At 41.0% G+C, this 21,122-nt stretch overlaps 1 protein-coding gene across 1 annotated transcript in view; it reads left to right on the top strand.

The window, feature by feature from the left end:
• The window catches only part of exoc6b (exocyst complex component 6B), a 174,948-nt gene that overhangs the window by 131,004 nt on the left and 22,822 nt on the right, over positions 1-21,122 (top strand). The window contains exons 19-20 of the mRNA XM_062993202.1: positions 3,637-3,778; positions 6,382-6,455. Of these exons, the coding sequence (XP_062849272.1) occupies positions 3,637-3,778; positions 6,382-6,455 (216 nt within the window). The remainder of the gene's footprint in view (positions 1-3,636; positions 3,779-6,381; positions 6,456-21,122) is intronic.

The following is a 21,122-nucleotide window of genomic DNA, read 5'->3' as shown; positions in this document are numbered from 1 at the left end:
AATCACAAAGAATGTGGTGTTGGTAGGGATGAACATAGTTGTAAAGTGTTTAAATTCTACTATATTTATTGTATTTGGAACTTTTTTTTTATATGTAACAGCCTGTAAATCTTTCATTTTCATCTCACATGTGTGAATGACTGTGACTAGAAATGGCCGTTTCAGAAGCCCAGATATGACCAGTAAAGATATGCAGAATATTTCCTGGGGTTTGAGTGGGAAAACACTCATGTCAGCTTTAATTGCCAGTAAAATATGCCGAAGTCTTATTGCAAGTTCCTATTCAACAGCCTCACCGCTCCCCTCATGGCCCAGACCTCTCAGCTCCCCTTTTCAGCTGCCTTTAGTCTCACTGCTAGATCAATGACTGCAATCAGCGGCCTAGTGGAAACATTCATCCGTTAGTCAGTAGCTCCTAATTTTACAATCAACCTGCATAGTTTAAAGAGCGAGCGGAATGATTTTTTTTTTACTTGATAAAGCACCTTTAGTTTTGCACTTCATTTCACCTCATTTATTTACTTTCCTAGTTCTGCTTTTCCAGTTTGCTTCTCCAGCTTCAGTATTTTTTACTCATAATATTGACGTTCAGCATTAGAAAGTCTTGGCATATTTATTTATTTTTTGTTCCAGAAAAGGGTTTATTTTTGGGACATGGGTAGCAGGAGCCCCACTTATAAAGATCTGTTTAATGTTTTATGTGTTCAATAGCAAGCATCAAAAGAACAATACAGGCCTGAATGCTTAAATCTTTTACTTACTTGCGTACTTGTTTATTTTTATTTTAATATAAAGGGCACAGTCTTGTTGGAACAGTAAAGTGCCTTCTCTTAAATGTTGCCACAAAGCCAAGAGAAGTCATTTATCTTATTGAGTTTATACATTTACATTATATTTACATTTTTGCATTTACAGTTTTCCAGTTTTTTGATTTACTGAAGTTCTGTTTTTTTTCTTTTTAAGTATAGGACATTAGTATGTGGATGTTGTAAGTAAAGGAAGTTTTTAATTAGGTGCTTAGTGAAGGGGTGAGTATGGTGAGAGACTCAGATGTTCGAACAAGGGACGTTCGTTCCATCACCTTAATGCCTTAATATATAAGAATAACCTGGCCGCTCAGGTGGCGCAGCGGTAAAGTACGCTAGCGCACCAGAGTTGGGTTTCTAGATGCATTGTATCGAAACTCAGCTCTACCTTTCCGACTGGGTTGGGCGGCAGTATGAACAACGTTTGGCTGTTGTTCAGGGTTAGGGGTAGAGTCGGAGCATAGGTCCTCATAACTGGTACAACTGCGGCCCCTGCTGGTTGATTGACGGCGCCTGCACAGAGCTGAGGAATAACATTGAGGGGGGTGTGACCCTCCGTTCGCAGTGTCTCTCGGTGTATGAACTCGGCTCATGCAGGTGAAAAGTGCAGGCTGTACTGACTGCGTGCCGGAGGGGGTGCAAGTCAGTTGAGTGGCGTCCTCAGTCAGCGGCAAAAGGGTCGAATCAGTATAGAGGACACAATCAGGGTAATTGGACACGACTAGAATAGGGATAAAAATTGGGGGAACAAAGTGGGAAAAAAAAATAGGTATATGTATATATATACTGTATATATATAAGAATAACCTTAATGTCTGTCTTTCTCAGGTTCAGAGTGGTGGACCAAGATGAGTGAGACTTGAAGGTTGCATGGTACAGAATGGGGTTTGATGAGTTCTCCAAGTAAATTGGAGTTGGTCCACTTTGTAGGCGAGCATCAGTGTTTATGTTAAACTGAATGCTGGTGGCTACAGAAAGCCTGTGAAAAGAACACCGCGGTAGGGTGATGTGGCAGTGTTTGGGTCGGTTGAAAATTAAAGAGACCGCTGCATTTAAAACCAGTTACAGGGGCTTAATAGTGGACATAGGAGCACCTGCCAGGAAGGAGTTAAGGTAGCCCAGCCCCGAGATGACAAGTGAGTGGCTTCTTTGGTTGAATCTTTTTGATGTTGTTGAGGAGGAACTGGCATGATCTTGTCATGTTAGTTACATGAGCAGAGAAGAACAGCTGGCTGTGTAGGACAACACAGAAGTTTCATAAGTTATTAGATGGTTTGATCTGAGAGTCATTGAAAGAAATGGTGAGGTCTTGTGTTGGAGACAGAACACCAGGAATATATATCAGCTCTGTCTTGCTGGGGTTAAGTTTTAGGTGATGAACTGACATCCATGATGAGATGCCGGCTGAGACTTGTGTTTCTGAAAAGGGGAATGACATCCAGTTTATACACATAAACCACATAGCAATGGACATGGCTGAAACACTTGAGCCCAATAACTAAGAGGCATGTTTACATATTTTCTGGCATAGTGTCCTTTACTTGTTTAAGCTAGACTGGTTTTTGTGCTGTCTGATTTTTTATGTGAATTTTTTTTTCTTTCTTTCTCTGTCTCAGTGCCTCCCTTTCTTGGTGTGTGCTCTATACAGAGTCACACACACTTTAACTCTTTTAGACAGCAATCCCAGCTCCTGCAGTCCTGCGTTTAAGTATCAAATTGGAAGTCGAAATTATTCATCATCATACTCCGTTAAGAATGAGTGGAACAGCAGACGAGAACATATTTGAGGACATTTTTCTCGTGCCTGTGTGAGAATGAAATATGACACGTGTTTCTTTATTTTATGATGAAAGAATTCAAATCACAGTTACATTAAATTAAAATTTGGTCTGTTTTTCCTTTTCATTTTTGCATGTGTCATGTGTGTTCCTAGAAAATGTGTGTTCGTTTTTTAAAATCGATTGTGATTATTTGCTTAAAAGGCATTAGCAGAACTGGAGAGGTGAGCATCAGCACCTATTCATTTTTCTCTCTGGCTTGTTTCTATAGAACAGCTACCAAGGCCCTATCTGTACTTTTTTCAACATGAAGCACGCATCACACACACAATATGATAAAGCAGCCCTAAACGCTGCCGTTTTTAATTTAGCATTATTTGAACCAATGATATAAGTCTGAGAAGTTAAAGGAGTCATGTGATGCTTTATAATAGAATTACTGCACTAGATCAATAGACATAAAACATGGATTATATTATACGTAACATATGTTTTTGTGTAAATTAATACAAATTACTGAAATGTTGCATAGAAAAAAAGTTTAATTAAAAATGGTGCTTATTTCACAAGAATATGGGGGTACCTTGCTCTGAAATAGTGCTGGCTGCAGGGTAAATTACAATACATATCTTATTTATTTATCAGATTATCCTTTTGGCTGGATGTATGTTGTATGTAAGCTGTATGATTGAATCTAGCCCAACATCAAGCATATTAATAATCATTAACTCTCAGATATAATGCTTTCATTTTCTGTCTCTTTGGGTTTGCAGGAGCTCCGAGTTAGAGCAGTAAATTCTCATGGCCTGTAATCATTTGGTTGGCCTGTTTTATTCATGTATCAGGTTGTGAGTTCAAAATAGTGTTATATGCTCTTATATCAGCTCGGCTCTGTAGCATCACTGGCACATTAAGTATCAGCCAACAAAAGAGCTGTCTTATTTTATTCTGTCACTACTGTTTGGATTCTTCTACATCTCATCATGTACTAGTACTTGTGCTTCTTTTTTTTTATTGACTCTTTGTCTGTCTCTCTCTGTGTTTCTGTACAGGGAAAAGTGGCTCAGACAGCATGTATGTCTGCTTGTAAACACTTGTCCACTTCCATGCTACAGCTATTGCTTGAGGCTGATGTCAGACAGGTATCCATGGGGGCACTCCAGCAGTTTAACGTGGATGTCAAAGAGTGTGAAAGTGAGTATAATTTCCATGTATCTATTACTTATTAGCTAGGGCCGTACTAAATTCACAGAAAATGTGCTCAATTTCATGGATCTTGTTTTTCAAAAATCACAGATTTCCCTGACGTTTACAGAAAAATGCCACATTTCATGGTTATCATTAAATAACACTCATAAATTGAATGATAGAATATATGGAAGCTACTATACACAGCTCAGCCTACCTTAATAGTTGAATGTTAACCTAGAAAATCCAGTGACGTTTTGACACGACCCTCTTGGTCCACAGAATTGGTTGGAAGTTTTCCAAACTCAGTTATTCCAGTAGTGTTTTAGCTGCTTTACACTTAGACATTTTGACTAACCCATTGCTAACTGAATTGCCGTAGGATTGCTACGATGCCTCATAGTGCAAAATGACCAGTAAACGTGGGGCACTTAAGTGCTACACAGATGAGAAGTCTTACATTTCAAAACACAAACCTTCAATTTTGAATTTCACAACAAATTGCATATTACACAGGAAACGACTCATGTCACGGTCCACGATACGATTTTCACAGCTGTAAATTATGTAGGGCCTTACTTAGGGTGTCTATGGGGTCTCACGTCTGCCAGAGACCGATCCAATCGAGCCACCAAGTCAAATTCCGCTAAAATGAAAAAGAGAATGCATTTTCAGCCTGTGACAATTTGTGTAGCTTTGTCCATCTCTTGTCTCTGCTTTCTAACTGTTAAACCTGAGAGCATCAAGTCCAGGCTCGGTTAATTGATTTCCCATGATTCTAAGCATGCCCAGGCAGAAATTGACTTAAAAAAACGAATATGTCGACATGCTTTAGAGAAGTGGCGATATACGATACAATAAAAACCTAAACAATGTATAATGTTAAAGTATCATTATTATTTGTAACATCAAAATAGCATGCTGTATTATAACTGTACATATCAAACTTTCTATCTACGTTATGTTTAAAATAGTAATAATAATAAACCTAAGACAATTGCACACCCAGCATAACTTTAGTAACTTTCTGTAGGCCCTACTTGAATAAAAAGTAGTTTTTGTACATATATTACCAAAATATTACCCAAAAATATGCACAGCTGACTTCTACTCATAATAGAAGCTGGAATGTTATAGGTTGAGAGTATTTGGTCATAGGTGTTGGTTATGTGTAAATATGTGAACACCCATTCAACCCATTCGCCTGAATTAAGTTCAGGTGTGGCAGCCATGGTTATTAAAAACAATTGTATAAAATGAATTGTTTGCTTCCAACTACTGATAGAGCATCACTGTGCTTTTGTGCACAAAGTAAGACATAGTTTTACAATTGGTGTGAGGGACCTCCAGTGGCCTGTACAAAGTTCCTTATGGTCTTGAAAAATGTATTCATTAAAATATATAATTATAAAAAATAATTATGGAAATGGGTCTATATACAAGTGTACAGTACATTCTAATTATTTTCCATATAGCTCAGCTTGTTTGGAAGCTGAGGTGTAAATGCAGGGTCAATTATTGTACCAAACCCTTGGAGCTGAGATGGTTAAGGGGCCGAAGAGTGGCTGCATGGCAGAGCCAGTATTCGAAACAGCAACTTTCTGATTGACAGCCCAAAGCTCTCCCCACCACTACCACTGACCCATAAATCAGTTATCGACTATATCTAAATCAAATAGTTTTAGTGTTTTGACTAAAATATTGTAGAAAAGGGGAAAAAAAAACTTACTGATGTTACTACTAATAATCTTTACATTACATCTGAGTCTCGAAGCCTTGTCTTTAACTAAGTGTTGCGTTTCTCTACCTTCCCAGTTTGCATTGCAGTTCTAAAAGCACTGTATTTTGTACTCGGGTTCATTTGATCTAATTGAACCAGACGTGCATCACAAGAACTTTGCTGCCGTTTGCCCAGAGTTCCTCACCTGCAATGTAGGGGTCAGAAATAAGGATGGCAGGCATGTAATCCGCGTGAGAGGTTAAAAAAAAAGCCTGCAGCGTTGCGAGGTGAAAGGGATTTCTCACAGACCCGGCTTGTTTTGTCCCTGTGTGTCAACTGTTCCTTTTTTCGAAATAGCAAAGCTGCTTGTTTACGGGTTTCCCGCCAAAGCCAGAAAAAGCTCCGGTGGCCTCACATCCAACCCCCAAGAACCTTTCGACAATCCCCCTAGCCTTTTCGCAAGTTTTTGTTGCCTCCTTTGCCCTGAGCTTTGCCACATGTTCAGAAAAATAAAAGTCTCATGTGTTTTAGGCTGCGGAGGTAAAGGCAGCCTCCTTGTCAATCATACCCCACCCCTCTTTCTACCTTGTCAGTTCAACACTGGGGAGGATTAATGAGATTTTGATGATACTTTTTTTTGGGACGGGTAGCACAAAGCCAGTGGCAGACCCACGGACATGATTCTATGGCAGGGGCTGCCCTGAACCACCCGACTACCCCCCTTCATCAACACCCTCAGAACCATCAAAGTCCCCCCCTTCAATCCAGCACCCCCACCCCCTTACTGAACCTCCCCCTGTCCTCCCCTTGTCCTGGCTGTCATCCGTCTGCCAATCTCCGACTCCATGGCGAATTCCCTGCTCTCTTTATCCTTCTCTCTTTCCCACAGGGTTTGCCAGGGCCGGCCCGGTGCCTGGCTTCCAGGGGGACACTCTGCTGCTCGCCTTCATCGACTTGAGACAAGTAGGTCTTTGTTTTTTTTTCCTTTTTCTTTTCTTTTATTCTTTTTCTCCCTTTATTCTGTTTTCTCCTGTTTACCCCTAAGCATCCCCTCCTTTCACTTATTCTTTTTCCCTGCCCAGCAATTCCACCCTACTGAAGCTTCACCTTAGGCCTTTGTTTAAAGGTTTCTTTCCTTCAGTTGCCCTAAATGTGGTATCTATATGTACTGTATTCATATCTTTGCTCCCAAGGCTTTTGCCACATGTTACACCGTTGGGTTTGTCAGTACTCATATTTATGTTTCATTTAAGTTGGTGTACAGCAAGTGTGTCTGAGTTGCCCAGTTATGGGTTTCCTCATCCAGTTCGCCTCACCAAACACTAAACTGCACAGGACACTTCGCCATTCCCTACACAAGGCATTTCTCTGAAAGTAAAGAAGCTATAGTGTATGCATGGGTTCTGCTGGTGGGTGGCAAATGAAGGGTCTAGAGGCGATGGGAAAGAATAACACTAAGGATATGAGGGTCCATATTCAGGGACCCCCTCCCTCGTAGCCGGAGTGTCCAACCTGAGCGGGTGTCAGAGGCTCAGAGGGGATGACGAATGGTCTGGATGCTCGTGGAGCGTTGGATGAATGAGCTGACAGACAGTGACAGATAGCTCTTTCTTCCAGTAAAACAATCCTGTTTTGTCCCGCCTGCCATCATGATGCAGTGCCACTTGTTTCCATTTAAGTTTTTCCCCCCTTGAAACCTGACTTCTGCACATACAAGTGTTGCTTTGAGGTTTAAAAGAATTTGTAACATTTAATGGCAATTCCTTATTAGATTACTATCATGTACAATACTGTATATGTATGCTTAAGCAGATGGTTATCAGTTTTATAGACAATGTTTCAAAGTAAGGTAAAACAAGTGTATACATTATTTTTGGTCACACCCAATCCCCCTCCCGTTCTGGTTTGTTATAGAGATCAGATGCGTCAGAACCACTTATTTGACCCAGGCATTCCTCAATGTGGCTAGCCCTGAATACGCCGATAAATCAACCTGAAGGGCCCGTTTGTATACTAGACTCCCAGGTCCTGGGATGGGGTTGTGGGTCAATCCTTCTGTAGAAAGACAACAGTAAGGTCCGGAAGCTTTCAGAGGGTTTTGGTGAGAGTCTAGAACTTTGCTTTATTCCTTCATCTGAAAAGACAATAATATGTAAATAGTGTGGCATCCAAACCAAGCCACATGATCCAAGAATCTATTTTGGTGGGACCAAAGAAAGTTGACAAAGGAGAGATTAGATAGGGCCATTTAAAATAAGCATCTACAGTGCTAGGAGAACTTCAAAGTGATGGAAAGAAGAATAGATCTCATTTTTTGTATACTAGACACATATGAATAGGAATAATCACTGTGTTACCTCAAAGCCTTCTCTGCATTCTTGGTCTACCTCAGTTTGACTGCAGAAGTGATGTAGAAACAAACAGCTGTGATGACTATCAAGAAAGTCTGTCTTTTCTGACAGACAGTAAGTGAGAAAGCAGAGATGGCAGTGTAAACACCGCTGCTGGCTGCTGCTCAGGGCTCTGCAGCTATATTTAGAATTTGGGAGGCTTGTGGTGGTGGGAACCCCTGGTCGGCCCTGGTGTGTGCCTGCTGCACTCTGAGGCATCGCAAACCTTTACTTTTAGGTGTGCACACTCTTGGTCACGGCCTATCTTTACTTGGCCTGGATCTTCTGCCTGCAACTTACAGTGAAAGAAAATGTTGAGCAGGAGACTTTGGGCGATTCCTTCAGGACTTTAAAATGCTACTGCCCAAAACGAAGGTAGTTGTTTTTTGGGGGCGTTATTGGTTAGGGTTTTGTTCGCAACAGCAACCTTGTCTCAACTGGCATTTACACCACTGATCAAGACGTATATCAACTTGGCCTGGATCTCATGGCTGAGATCTCTCAACTTTTTTGAGTGGGTGGTGTCTGGAGTGTGTGGTGGCACAACCTGCAGTAAAGTGGGCTTTAAAATGCCTTGAGGATTTAAGTGTTATTGCTTAAAAAAGGAGTATTTTGAGAGCGCTGTGCTGATTGGGATTAACATGCAGGGCAACCCTATCAAGTTTATCAAGTTCTGGATGTTACACCTGGCCAAGTTCCTGTTGGAACCTACAGTAAAGTGAACACTTTGGGTATTAAGAGAGCCCCATGCTTCAGCAAGTATTTTTAACCCTTTAATGGCTCACTTTAAGCCTAAATACTTGGGTAAAATAAACTTTATTTAAATAATCTTGTTTGGGCCATACCTACTCCTTGTTTGACATGTGTTAAACTCAAAGATATTGGTAGATGGTTTTAAGAAAACAATGTATATGTCAACTTAAAGCTAGCAGCTGAATATCATCCATGAAAGTTGCATCATTTTTGTGATCATCTCAACTGTTTGGTAGAGGCTCATTAAACAAATACTGTGTGCACTAGTAATACAATATTAATTGTTTGTTGTTTGTTATAGTCCCAAGAAACTAAGAAATGCAAAGAAATTATTTTTTAACATTATTTTCTAGGTGAGAGGGTTAAAAGGGTAACCCTGTATTGGTTGGGAATCAACTTAAAGAGCTATAAAATAATGATATTCTTGCTCATACAAATGCTAAACTGTAAAGATCTGCAGCAGCTAAAGCTTTTTAATAAGGCAGGGATTGAGTTCACTGTGCTTGTGGCCCACCAGTGCAGACCATTCTGGCCAGACTTGAGCTTATAATGCCAATAATGACTTTGGCTTACCATGCCTCAGTATAGTTTACTGAAGGGAGATATCTAAACCCTAAAGGCTTGGTCTGAGTACACCTTTTTAATCTTTTCCTCACAATTACTTTGGCCTTTTTTCACAGTGCCGGGATACTGGGGGGGTTGAAGATTCGGTTCAAGAAGGCTGCCGCACATTCCTGTGGCCTGTCCGCAGGCATTATCCACAAATTCCTTAAACGCTTTAAGAACGGCCAATGGAAATGCTTTTCTCTTTCTTACTGGTTTTGCTCAGGACCTCGATGGTCTTACCAGATCTTATGATTTTTTTTTTGTCTGTCCTATTTGCTCCCCATTGCTGGTGTCAGATTCGCAACCCATCATTTATGCTGTCTGCTTCTTTTTACTTTCTTCCTCACTGTCTTGCCTGAGATTTTCTTTCTTCCCTCCTGCCTCAGTGTTAGTCTCTCTTTTTCAGTGAATGCTAATCAACTTCAATTCAAATGTACACATTATAAAACAATTAAAATCACGGTCATTGAATGTTCTGACATTTATTAGACACCGAATTGTAACACAAATGTTATCTAGCCTATATTAATTATGGAATTATTGAGTTTATATGTTTCACCCATGTGCATACAACTTTGTGGCAGCAGTTTGGTGTTTGGGGAGATTTTTTTTTCTGTTCAAAGACAAGGTTTCAGGAGTTTGGCATTAAGCAACCCCAGTGGCCTGCACAGATCCCTTACCTTAACCCAAATAAGCCCTTTTGGGATGAATTGGAATGGTTACTATGTACTAGGACACCTACAAATGCAGTGAGGCAGGTAACATTCTCTAGGCATGTGCCAAACCCAGACTTATCCATCAGACTGCCATTTAAAGAAGCGTAATTAGTCACTCCAAAGAACAGATTTTCACCGTTTCCGAGTCCAGTGGTGGTGTGCTTTACACCATTCTATGTGATGCTTGGTGATGTAAGGCTTACATGCAGCTACCTGCCCATGTAAACACATGCCATGGAGCTCGTGACACATTGTTTTGGTGCTTATGTTAATTCCAGAGGGGGTTGAGCAGAGTGTTGGTGACTTATGAACAAAGATGAACAAATTTGTAATGTTACATAGATAGAAAATGGTCCGTTTGGTGAGAGCTGATTGGACTGAATTTGAAATGCAAATCTGGTATGATTTTAAACTGTTTAAACTGGTAAACTGAGGTATCTAAGGGGAAGATATAATTTTTTTTAATCTGTAGAGAAGATAGGTAGTGAGACATTCACTGTTGCACATACTATTGGACTGGTACAGGTGAATTTGTCCTATTTAAAAAGGCGGGGCGGCACGGTGGCTAAGTGGGTAGCACTGTCGCCTCACAGCAAGAAGGTCCTGGGTTCAATCCCCAGGTGGGGTGGTCTGGGTCCTTTCTGTGTGGAGTTTGCATGTTCTCCCCGTGTCAGTGTGGGTTTCCTCTGGGTGCTCTGGTTTCGTCCCACAGTCCAAAGACGTGCAAGTGTAAGAGGTGAATTGGAGATACGAAATTGTCCATGACTGTGTTCGATATAACCTTGTGAGCTGATAAATCTTGTGTAATGAGTAACTACCATTTCTGTCATGAATGTAACCAAAGTGTGTAAAACATGACGTTAAAATCCTAATAAATAAATAAATATTTAAATAGGCACAGAGAAGTCTGTCATCGCTCACAAAGTGTTAGCACAAAGTTATTATATCAAAGCACTTGCTAAATAATTCATTTCCAGTTCATGTATGTACATTTCTTAACTATAGGGCTAAAAATGCCCACATTAAACATTTAAAAAGTAAAAATTTTAAAGATTTTTAGACAAAGTTATTTATTAATTATGACTTTAACGTCATGTTTTACACACTTTGGTTACATTCATGACAGGGCTGGTAGTTACTCATTACACTAATTTAATGTCGAACACAGTCAGGGACAATTTAGTGTCTCCAATTCACCTCACTTGCACGTCTTTGTATTGTGGGAGGAAACCGGCACTCCTGGAGGAAAGCCATGGAGACACTGGGAGAACAAGCAAACTCCACACAGAAAGGACCCAGATTGCTCCACCTGAGAATTGAACCCAGGACCCTCTTACTGTGAGGCGACAGTGCTACTTACAGAGCTGCGTTAGACTAAAAGTCACAACAAAAACAAGACAGTTGCTAAAACCTAAGAGGGGGCGGCATGGTGGCTCAGTGGGTAGCACTGTCGCCTCACAGCAAGAAGGTCCCGAGTTCGATCCCCAGGTTGGGCGGTCCGTTTGCATGTCCTCCCTGTGTCTGCGTGGGTTTCCTCCAGGAGCTCCAGTTTCCTCCAACAGTCCAAAGACATGCAAGTGAGGTGAATTGGAGATACAAAATTGTCCATGACTGTGTTCGATATAACCTTGTGTGAAACTTGTGTAATGAGTAAGTACCGTTTTTGTCATGAATGTAACCAAAGTGTAGAACATGACGTTAAAATCCTAATAAACAATAAACAAACTAAAACCCAAGATGCCATGACATACATGCCCCTTATGTGTGTATTAAAACTGATTTCAACTGTGTGAATTAGTGTGTGTGTTGTTAGTAGTACTTTGTTACATGGGAACTTCCAGTTATATACGTTCATGTTATATACTTATTTGCTATTTGTTTTATCATAGTATGGGATTCCTCCATTTAAAGTTTGTGTACCTTAGGACCCTGCACTTTCTGTGAGCCAGTTTCAGCTATAACTTTAAAAATACTGTTTACTTCAGTAAAGCCGCATGTAGAGATGTTCACACACGCCACACGAGGAAGCAAGAACGGGATAAGTTGTTGGCTGCTTCTGAATCTTGTGAATCAGAATGTGACTCACTATTGTGCAGAACATTTCCCTTCTGAGAATCCCTGGTTAAATCAGAACGAAAGTTCACGACCAGCGTTGAACTCTATTAAAGGAAAATGAAAGCATTAGAATCAACACTGACAGAGCTTGGGGAATTCTTGCACCTAATTGTAAAGACAAAGCTACCATAATGCGTGTTCCAAATAAAAAATGGGGGAATCTCAGCCGTTTCTCAAACTGACATCAGGCATTTCCCAGTGAAGCAACTGTCTGTGGTGTCTGCACGGACAAGCTAGAGCTGTCAGTGTGTGACCTCCAGTCATTACCTCATTCACTTTTTCCACTCTCGTATTGATTCATATTGCATGCCCACTCAGTATCTGCTGAACTTCTCAGTTGTTTGTACGTGTCCATCGATGCTAGAGCGTTCTCATGGAATATTTGATTCACATCTTAGTTCGGGCTTTGTTTGTAAAATGTGCTCAGCAGACAATTGAACAGAAACCACACACTTTAAAAAGGAGGTCGACTTAGAATTAACCAATCATCACAAACACAGCCGCTCATGTGAGTTATATTAGCGTGATTGACTAGTAACCTGCGTATGTTTTCAAATGAAATCGTACACAGCCATTTCCACTTTGACATGTTAGATTTCAAAGCAATAAACAACGTTTTACAAATGACAAATAAAAACAACACAAGAAGTGGACTGTATGTGCTTCACCACGCTGATGGTCATGGCAAGGCTGCTGTTTAGAAATGTATTTTGTATCAAAGGCCATTATGCTTAAATGTATAACATGGTGTAGACCAGAGCCCCGAGTTACAGAAAAAGTGTTATGGTCAGTTAACTGTCCCCAGATGTCTAACATCTGTATGATGGTGCTGAAGGATCTGAATGAGGGTGCCTTTAACAAACAGTTTTACATCCAGCTGTTTAGTACAGCATGGTGATGCTGTGATGCATCTTGTGGAAATCATTAAGTCCATTGGGTGGCATGGTGGCTTGGTGGGTAACACTGTCGCCTCACAGCAAGAAGGTCCTGGGTTCGATTCCCAGGTGAAGCGTTTGCATGTTCTCCCCGTGTCTGCATAGGTTTCCTCCGGGAGCTCCGGTTTCCTCCCACAGTCCAAAGACATGCAATTGAGGTGAATTGAAGACACAAAATTGTCCATGACTGTGTTTGATATTAAAGACTTGAACTGATGAATCTTGTGTAACCAGTAATTACTGTTTCTGTCATGAATGTAACCAAAGTGTAAAACATGACGTTAAAATCCTAATAAATACATTGTTTTGCATGGTGGTATAAGAGCCAACAACCAAAAAGGTCCTTAAACAGGACCAGGTGCACCCTATGGTGCAAAGACTCTTTTCCAAAGATGAGCCACTATTGCTGGATGAAAACACCCCTCATACTTTTAAAATGATTCAGCAATGGTCTGATGTGCACTTCTTTAAATAAATATATTTGTTCATGCATTTTCTCCCAACTTTTAGCATATTCAATTGCATTACGCTTCCTCTCTACTGATGCCGATCCCCGTCCCGATTGAGGAGAGCGACACTGACACACGCCCCCTCCGTTACATGTGCAGTAGCCGACTGCAGAACCACACCCTAATCAACGCATTATTCCTCAACTCTGTGCAGGCGCCATCAACCAGCCAGCAGAGGTCGTAATTGCACCAGTTATGAGGTCCCTATCTGGCTCCCACCCTGTATGAACAACAAGCCAATCGTTGTTCATGTAGCCACCCAGCTCAGCCGGATGAATGAGCTGAGTTTTGAACCAACGAGTTCAGCTCTCCGAAATGTCAGCTCTACTGTGCTAGTGTGTTTTACCGCTGCGCCACTTGAGCACCCTGATCTGCACTTCTAATGGCTTCATCACATGCTAATAAGTAGATTTTTCACCTGTTCATTCCCTAAAGAACTGTAGGGTTGGCTCAAGGAATGGTCTTGGACTTTTATGACAGCTTTACAAAACGATTTTCTAAGAGCAAAGTGTCTACATAGTGTCCACATACAGTTATGATTGGCTGTGACTGGGTGGCTGAGGCATTGTGATGAATTGTAGTCCGGTCTGGGGTTTGTTACTGCATTGCGCCCAGTGATTTTGGGGAAACCAGACCATGGAATATGGACACTTGCCATTTAAGTGACAGGTCTCCGTCTCAATGCTTGGTAAATAAGAAACATAGAGAGACCTTTCTTCTATTCCATACAGCAGCAAGTCTGTTTGGACTTGAGTCCGGGAGAAGAGATGGGGCAAAGATAAACAAAGCGAGCAGAAGGGGGAGGACGTGCACCTCTCTAGCACATTCTACCTCAGTGATGTCAGTTAGATGGACTGGATTCGGAGTGTGTGTTTGGGTTTCTAATGGAATAAAAGTCACAAGTGGGTCATGCACAGCCTGTGCGAACCCCTAAACTACAGGGTTCAGTAGCTAGGGTCAGACAGACAGGAGGGGAAAGTTGAGTACAGAGAAGGGGGGGCTAGAGGAGGAAACCATCTGGCTTGTGCTCCTCTCATTACTCTCTTCACGCTCACCTCCCATACATCAACTCTGTGTGGTGCCTTCAGAAATGATTCCCAAAGTAAAAGGATGAGAAACAGAAACTAGGACTGCATGGGCTGCAGATTTTATTGAGAACTCCAGGTTTTCTTAATTTGCCTGAAATGAGCAAACGAACGCTCTGGATTGTGGGAAAGAATCAGGCCTGTAAGTCAAGAGTTGAAACGGAGGAAGGACTCTAGCCATCTCTCTATAGACGGCTAAACAGGCCGCTGACAGGTGTCACAGTTTAATCGGACCGTCTTGCTTCCTCATAGTGCCCGGAGCGAGTGTCATGCTTTACTCTGTCCTCACTGCTCTTTCTCAATGGCCTGCCAGCGTGTGGCAGTGAAAGGCCTGTTTAGGGCCCTGTCACAGGTCTCCAGGGGTCAGACTGATGAGCTGCCCTGTTTGTATGGAGTCACTAAGGGAGCAGAGATTCTGCCATGCAGGGGGTTGACGTCTCTTTTTGCATCAGAGTCCCCTTTAGCCCTGGTAGGATGACACTTTCACTGTGCGTCTGTGTTCTTGCCGTGGAGACGGACGCTAAATTCCCAACTGGTTCTGTTTAGCTCGGCATACTGTAGTGTATCGAACATTGTCCTCTTCTCCGCATCATGATGCTCTAGGGCAATGCCTTTCACCCACATATCGTTCCCAGCTAAGCGGGGTAGCTGTGCTTTTGTACAAATTCTGTTGGGAAAAATGGGTCCCAGGCCTTGCATAAACCCATATACACTTGATTTATTTATTAGGATTTTATCGTCATGTTTTACACTTTGGTTACATTCATGACAGAATGGATCTGGCTTGCTACATCAGGGAATTGAACCTAGGACCTTCTTGCTGTAAGGCAACAGTGCTACCCACCGAGCCACTGTGCATTTATTGACCAAGCTTACACCTATCATATAAATGAACTTTATCGGTATACACTTACTCACTGTAGTCTGTTTGTTACTCTGTGCAATTTGTCGACCTCCTTAACCTCATTCATTAATGGAATGGGACCCCCACAGGACCCCCATTGACCAAATACTATTTGGATGGTGGACCTACTGCACTGATAGTAACATGGCAGTGTGCATTGTACTGGTATGAGTATATCGTGCAGCAGTGGAATTTTGGACACTATGTACATTACTGGCCTCTTTATTAGGAACACATACTCTGTTAGCTCATTATAAGTGTCGAGTTAGAGACTAGAAGTGTTTCATTTTTTGGACTATGTGTGTATAAACACATTTAGAATTTAATTTGAGGTCACTAATTGTTGCAGTTCAGCTGCTCAACAGTCTCTGGTTGCTGTTGTCTGATTCTCCTCTTCATGATGCACTATACTTTTTGAGTAAAAGACAGCTCTGGACTGCTGGCAAGCTAGTCAAGCACACAAACTAAATATGATAAGAAGCCTTTAAGAAGCCATGCTGTTGTAGTGTGTGCAGACTTTGGCCTGGCATTATCTTGCTGAAATAACCATGGACTTTCCAAAGAAAAGATGTGGCTTTGATGACAGCATGTGTTTCTTTTAAATCCCAATATACTCCTCTGTGTCAGTGGTACCTTCACACATATGAATTCACCCATGCCGTGGGCACTAATGCACCCATATACCATGACAGATGTTGGCTTTTGCACCTTTTGCTGTTAACCGTCGTGATGGTCTTCTTGTCTTTAGCACGGAAAACTTAACATCTGTTTTTCTAAACGCAAGCTTAAATTCGGACTGATCTGACTTTCGGTCCATCTGAGATGAGCTTGGGCCCAGAGAACTTGGCAGCAGTTCTGCAGATAATTTATGTACTTTCTTTCTCTTTACTTACTTTCTCTTTGCAAAATAGCCAGGATAGCATAGTTTGAGTTTCAGTTTGCATTTCTTGATGCAGTGGCGGACTCTTTCACAATGCCACAATGCTTCTTTGTACTGATGAGCCCACGTGGCTATATTTATTACAGTAACATGACAGTTTTCCATGCAATGAAAGATGAAGCACCGATGAACAAATAACTGCAACCCAGTAAATGAGTGTGACTGCAAAGCTCTGGCATTAACCTGGTACTGGGTTTGGGATGTAAAGAGGACCTAGACTTGCACCTTTAGATCAGTAGTACCCATTTCTGTTCCTATTTTTGTCCCAATCTAGTCATTTCCATCCAGTTTCATATTGTAATTCCTCAGCTGCTTGCAAAACTCACATTCTGGCTGCGGAATTGCACGTAGCAACCACTTCTTTTCATCAACCAGCGGCTGATCCTTACGCAGAGCTGTATTGCATATGCTATGCTCTATGTAAGCAATTTGAACTGAATTCAATTGCCCCTTTAAATAAACTCATACTCCTAGGGGTTTATTGTTTGATAATTTTGCTCAATAAATAAATGTAAAAACTGTAATGTGTTCATGTCATTAGTTTAATTGAGTTTATTTTTATATGGTTTTAGTATTATAATTATAAACATATAGGATCTTTTTAATTCTAATCAAGTTCTGATAACATTTCAGGCCAAATTCATGCAGAAAGACAGAAAACTTGCTCTCAACGCCTAGTGACTAGTCCTGTGTTCAGGTGACTGACGTAACTAATGACATTGGCACGCTAGAGGAAAAGAGAATCCTCCAAATAGAATGAAGAAGTAAGAAGGGAGGGAGGAGGCAGCTCAGGAGAAAGACGAGCGTGTGACGCGCGGGGCGGTGAACTCATCCTGCCCCGTCGCACGCTGGCTGACCTTCCTGTACTTAACCGGCAGAACCAGACCAGGTGTAATCACTTTCTCCAGCCTTCTTCCTGTCTTTCCGTCTTGAAGCGAACAGGCAGAGAATGTGAGGGAAAAGGGGGAGGACTCATCAAGTGGCCTCCGGCCGACCCTGTTTGCGTTTCTCTGGAGCCAACAGGCGATAAGTCTGACGTGCTATCTGTCTGCCTCCCGCACTGTGAAAACTGACAGGGTTGAGCGAAGATTGTATGGTGACGGTGTGACGCTTTGTATGTAATACATATACATGTACAGAACACTCGAGGAGATCGAGTGCTGACCCCACAGTAACCCTGGCTGCTGTCCAGTAAGGGATCTACAGTCTCATCTCATTTCTCTAACACTCCAGCTTCTAGGTGGATTAGTGCAACATGTTGGGCTCTGTCCTGATAACAAGGGGATAGAAGAGAAGTTGAATTTTTATTTATTTATTTGCTTTTTTCACCATCTTATCTTCCAAATTTACAGACTGACAAAGATGAGTGCTGATACTCCTCTATAGCATGTCTCATATATAGAAATTCACTGATCAGCCATAACATTAAAACCACCTTCTTGTTTCTACACTCACTGTCGATTTTATCAGCTCCACTTACCATATATAAACACTTTGAAGTTCTACAGTTACTGACTGTAGTCCATCTGTTTCTCTGCATGCTTTGTTAGCCCCCTTTCATGCTGTTCTTCAATGTCATTCTCAGCACTGCAGTGATAATGACATGGTGGTGGTGTGTTAGTGTGTGTTGTGCTGGTATGGGTGGATCAGACAGCAATGCTGATGGAGTTTTTAAACACCTCACTGTCACTGCTGGACTGAGAATAGTCCACCAACCAAAAACTTCCAGCCAACAGCACCCCGTAGGCAGCGTCCTGTGACCACTGATGAAGGTCTAGAAGATGACCAACTCAAATAGCAGCAATAGATGAGCGATCGTCTCTGACTTTACATCTGCAAGGTGGACCAACTAGGTAGGAGTGTCTAATAGAGTGGACAGTGAGTGGACACGGTATTTAAAAACTTCACCAGCTCTGCTGTGTCTGATCCACTCATACCAGCACAACTCACACCAACACACCATCACTATGGCACTGCAGTGCTGAGAATGATCCACCACCTAAAAAATACCTACTCTGACCATTGAAGAACAGGGTGAAAGCAGGTTTAAAAAGTATGTAGAGAAACAGATGGACTACAGTCAGTAATTGTAGAACTACAAAGTGCTTCTATATTGTAAGTGGAGCTGATTAAATGGGCAGTGTGTGAAGAAACAGGGAGGTGGTTGTAATGTTATGGCTTATAGAACTCACCAGAATCCACCTGTTGCAATTTGAATTGATTGGACATACTTTGGGAAGATACACACCTGGGTTTATATGGGCTTCACAATTTACACTGAATTGTCAGGACAACAACCAAGCCATGATCTACAAGAAGCTGTTTGTGGATCTCCACTCTCAAATTGTGGCTTTAATCACATCTACATCCATGATAAATTGTCCAACTCCTTAGATTAGTCCAAATGTAATGAGACCGAAACAGCAGCCTCTGTTTTGATGAGAAATCTTGGGTTAATGATGGACAGAGGATATCCTTTTTCATTCGTTTTTTTCTTTGAGCTGTTTCTGAATGTTATGTAATTTCATTATTAGATGCATATGCTTTTATCCCTTCAGAAGTTCTGTATAATACTAATGTTTTCCTCCTTGTCTGTTCTTTTCTAGTTTTTTTGTTGCTCTTTTACACCCGTTTCTTCTTTTGAAAACATGTTCTGCATCTGAATGTAGATGGAAAGAGTTTTATTTGTTTTCCCACTTATGACCTGGGTTTCAACCCTCATTACCCTGTTACAGGAAAGTGTGATGTGTTGGAGGTCATTTCCAAATGCTAATTACATTGCTACTCAGACCTGTAAAAAGTTTTTTGGTGTAATTCAATGGAAGAACGAGCACTGACTTGACTGTATTGTGTTACATAGGTGTGTCTTTCTCAGTCTCCTTTTTTCTCTCACATGTTCTTTTGCCGGAATCGTTTTATTTGTTTATCATTAAATCTGCTGTGGTGACTGTAAGAATTTGGTAAGTAACCTTTCTGTGAACTTTGGCATAACAGTGAGAGTTCATATCGAGAAAGTGGGTGTTGCACTGGCTTATTACAAAGGTCTGTACTATCTGATTATACCTCTAACCATGTCTAATCTGATATTTTTCCTCTTATGTGCACAATGTTTATTGTGAATTTTGAGAATGTTTTTGCACAGCCTTTTGGTAGGTGTAATACATGTCAGCGTTTAGATCAATTTTTGATGTTTTTGTTATTAGAAACAGCTTTTTTTATTTTTTTATTTTTCATATTCCAGTTGACACAGAATGTCAGATTTGGCATCATTCACATACTCATGCACAAAAATGCAAAGTTGTTTAGCAGCAGATTACAGACAAATTTGAAAGATTATAAGAAAAATAATTTAATGCTAAAATGCAGTGTTTAAAGAAAATGACTCTTACTGTGGTTTGTTTATGTTCCTAATGTTAAATGGTCTGATAAATATTTAAAAAGTGCAATTCCTTCTTTCAGACTATATTTTTGCTTATGGCGTAGTGTACTTATGTTTATAACCTTTTAGCCTTCTCTACATTGTTAAAAGGGTGGCACGGTGGCTAAGTGGGTAGCAATGTCGCCTCGCAGCAAGAAGGTCCCGGGTTCACTCCTCAGGTGAGGCGGTCCGGGTCCTTTCTGTGTGGAGCTTGCATGTTCTCCCTGTGTCTGCGTGGGTTTCCTCCAGGAGCGCCGATTTCCTCCCACAGTCCAAAAACGTGCAGTCAGGTTAATTGGAGATACAAAATTGTCTATGACTGTGTTTGACATTGAACTTGTGAACTGATAAATCTTGTGTAATGAGTAACTACCATTTCTGCCATGAATGTAACCAAGAGTGTAAAACATGATTTTAAAATCCTAATAAATAAATAGTGTTGTGTACATTTCAAAGGGCTGCCAATAATCAAGCCTGGATGTGTCTAGTCTTAAACCCAGTTATCAGTTGCATTTGCTTAGTTGGTATTTAACTAAGGTGGTGCTTTTTCAAACAGGGCTGCCAGTAATTAAGCCTGGATGTGTCTAGTCTTAAACCCAATTATCAATTGCATTTGTTTAATTGGTTGGTTGAGTAACTAAGGTGGTGCTTTTTCCAAACAGGACTGCCAGTAATCAAGCCTGGATGTGTCTAGTCTTAAACCCAATTATCAATTGCATTTTTTTAATTGGTTGGTTAATTAAGGTGGTGCTTTTTCCAATCAGGGCTGCCAGTAATCAGTCATCATCGTGTCTAGTCTTAAACCCAGTTATCAATTGCATTTGTTTAATTGGTTGGTTGAGTAACTAAGGTGGTGCTTTTTCAAACAGGGCAAGTTGTTGGTGGGTAACTTTTTGCCTTTAAATAAATATATATAAATGATTAAAAAAATACATACTGAAAGAAAAATTGCAAATAAATGATTTGCTATTTATAAACCTGCTTATATAAAACATGAAAGAGGATTGTGGACTTACGGTTCACATAATTTTGGCTATAAAGTGTAAATTAGTGCTAAAAAAAGAAACACAAACTAAATAAAAATTCTCACTAAAAATGATAACATTGATCTTGACAAACTCATTTCTATTGTCCTAAGTGTTTGGCTTTTCTCTCGCTTTGGGTGTTCGTGACCACACAGCTCTGACCGTTCCAGTGCACTCTTGCCCCGGTGATAACTCTGCCTTGTCTCAATGGACAGGAAGGTGAGGTGGAGGCCA

This window comes from Trichomycterus rosablanca, chromosome 4 (genome assembly GCF_030014385.1).
Source record: "Trichomycterus rosablanca isolate fTriRos1 chromosome 4, fTriRos1.hap1, whole genome shotgun sequence".
In the NCBI taxonomy this organism is placed as follows: Eukaryota; Metazoa; Chordata; class Actinopteri; order Siluriformes; family Trichomycteridae; genus Trichomycterus; species Trichomycterus rosablanca.
This window is presented reverse-complemented; position numbering and strand designations above follow the sequence as displayed.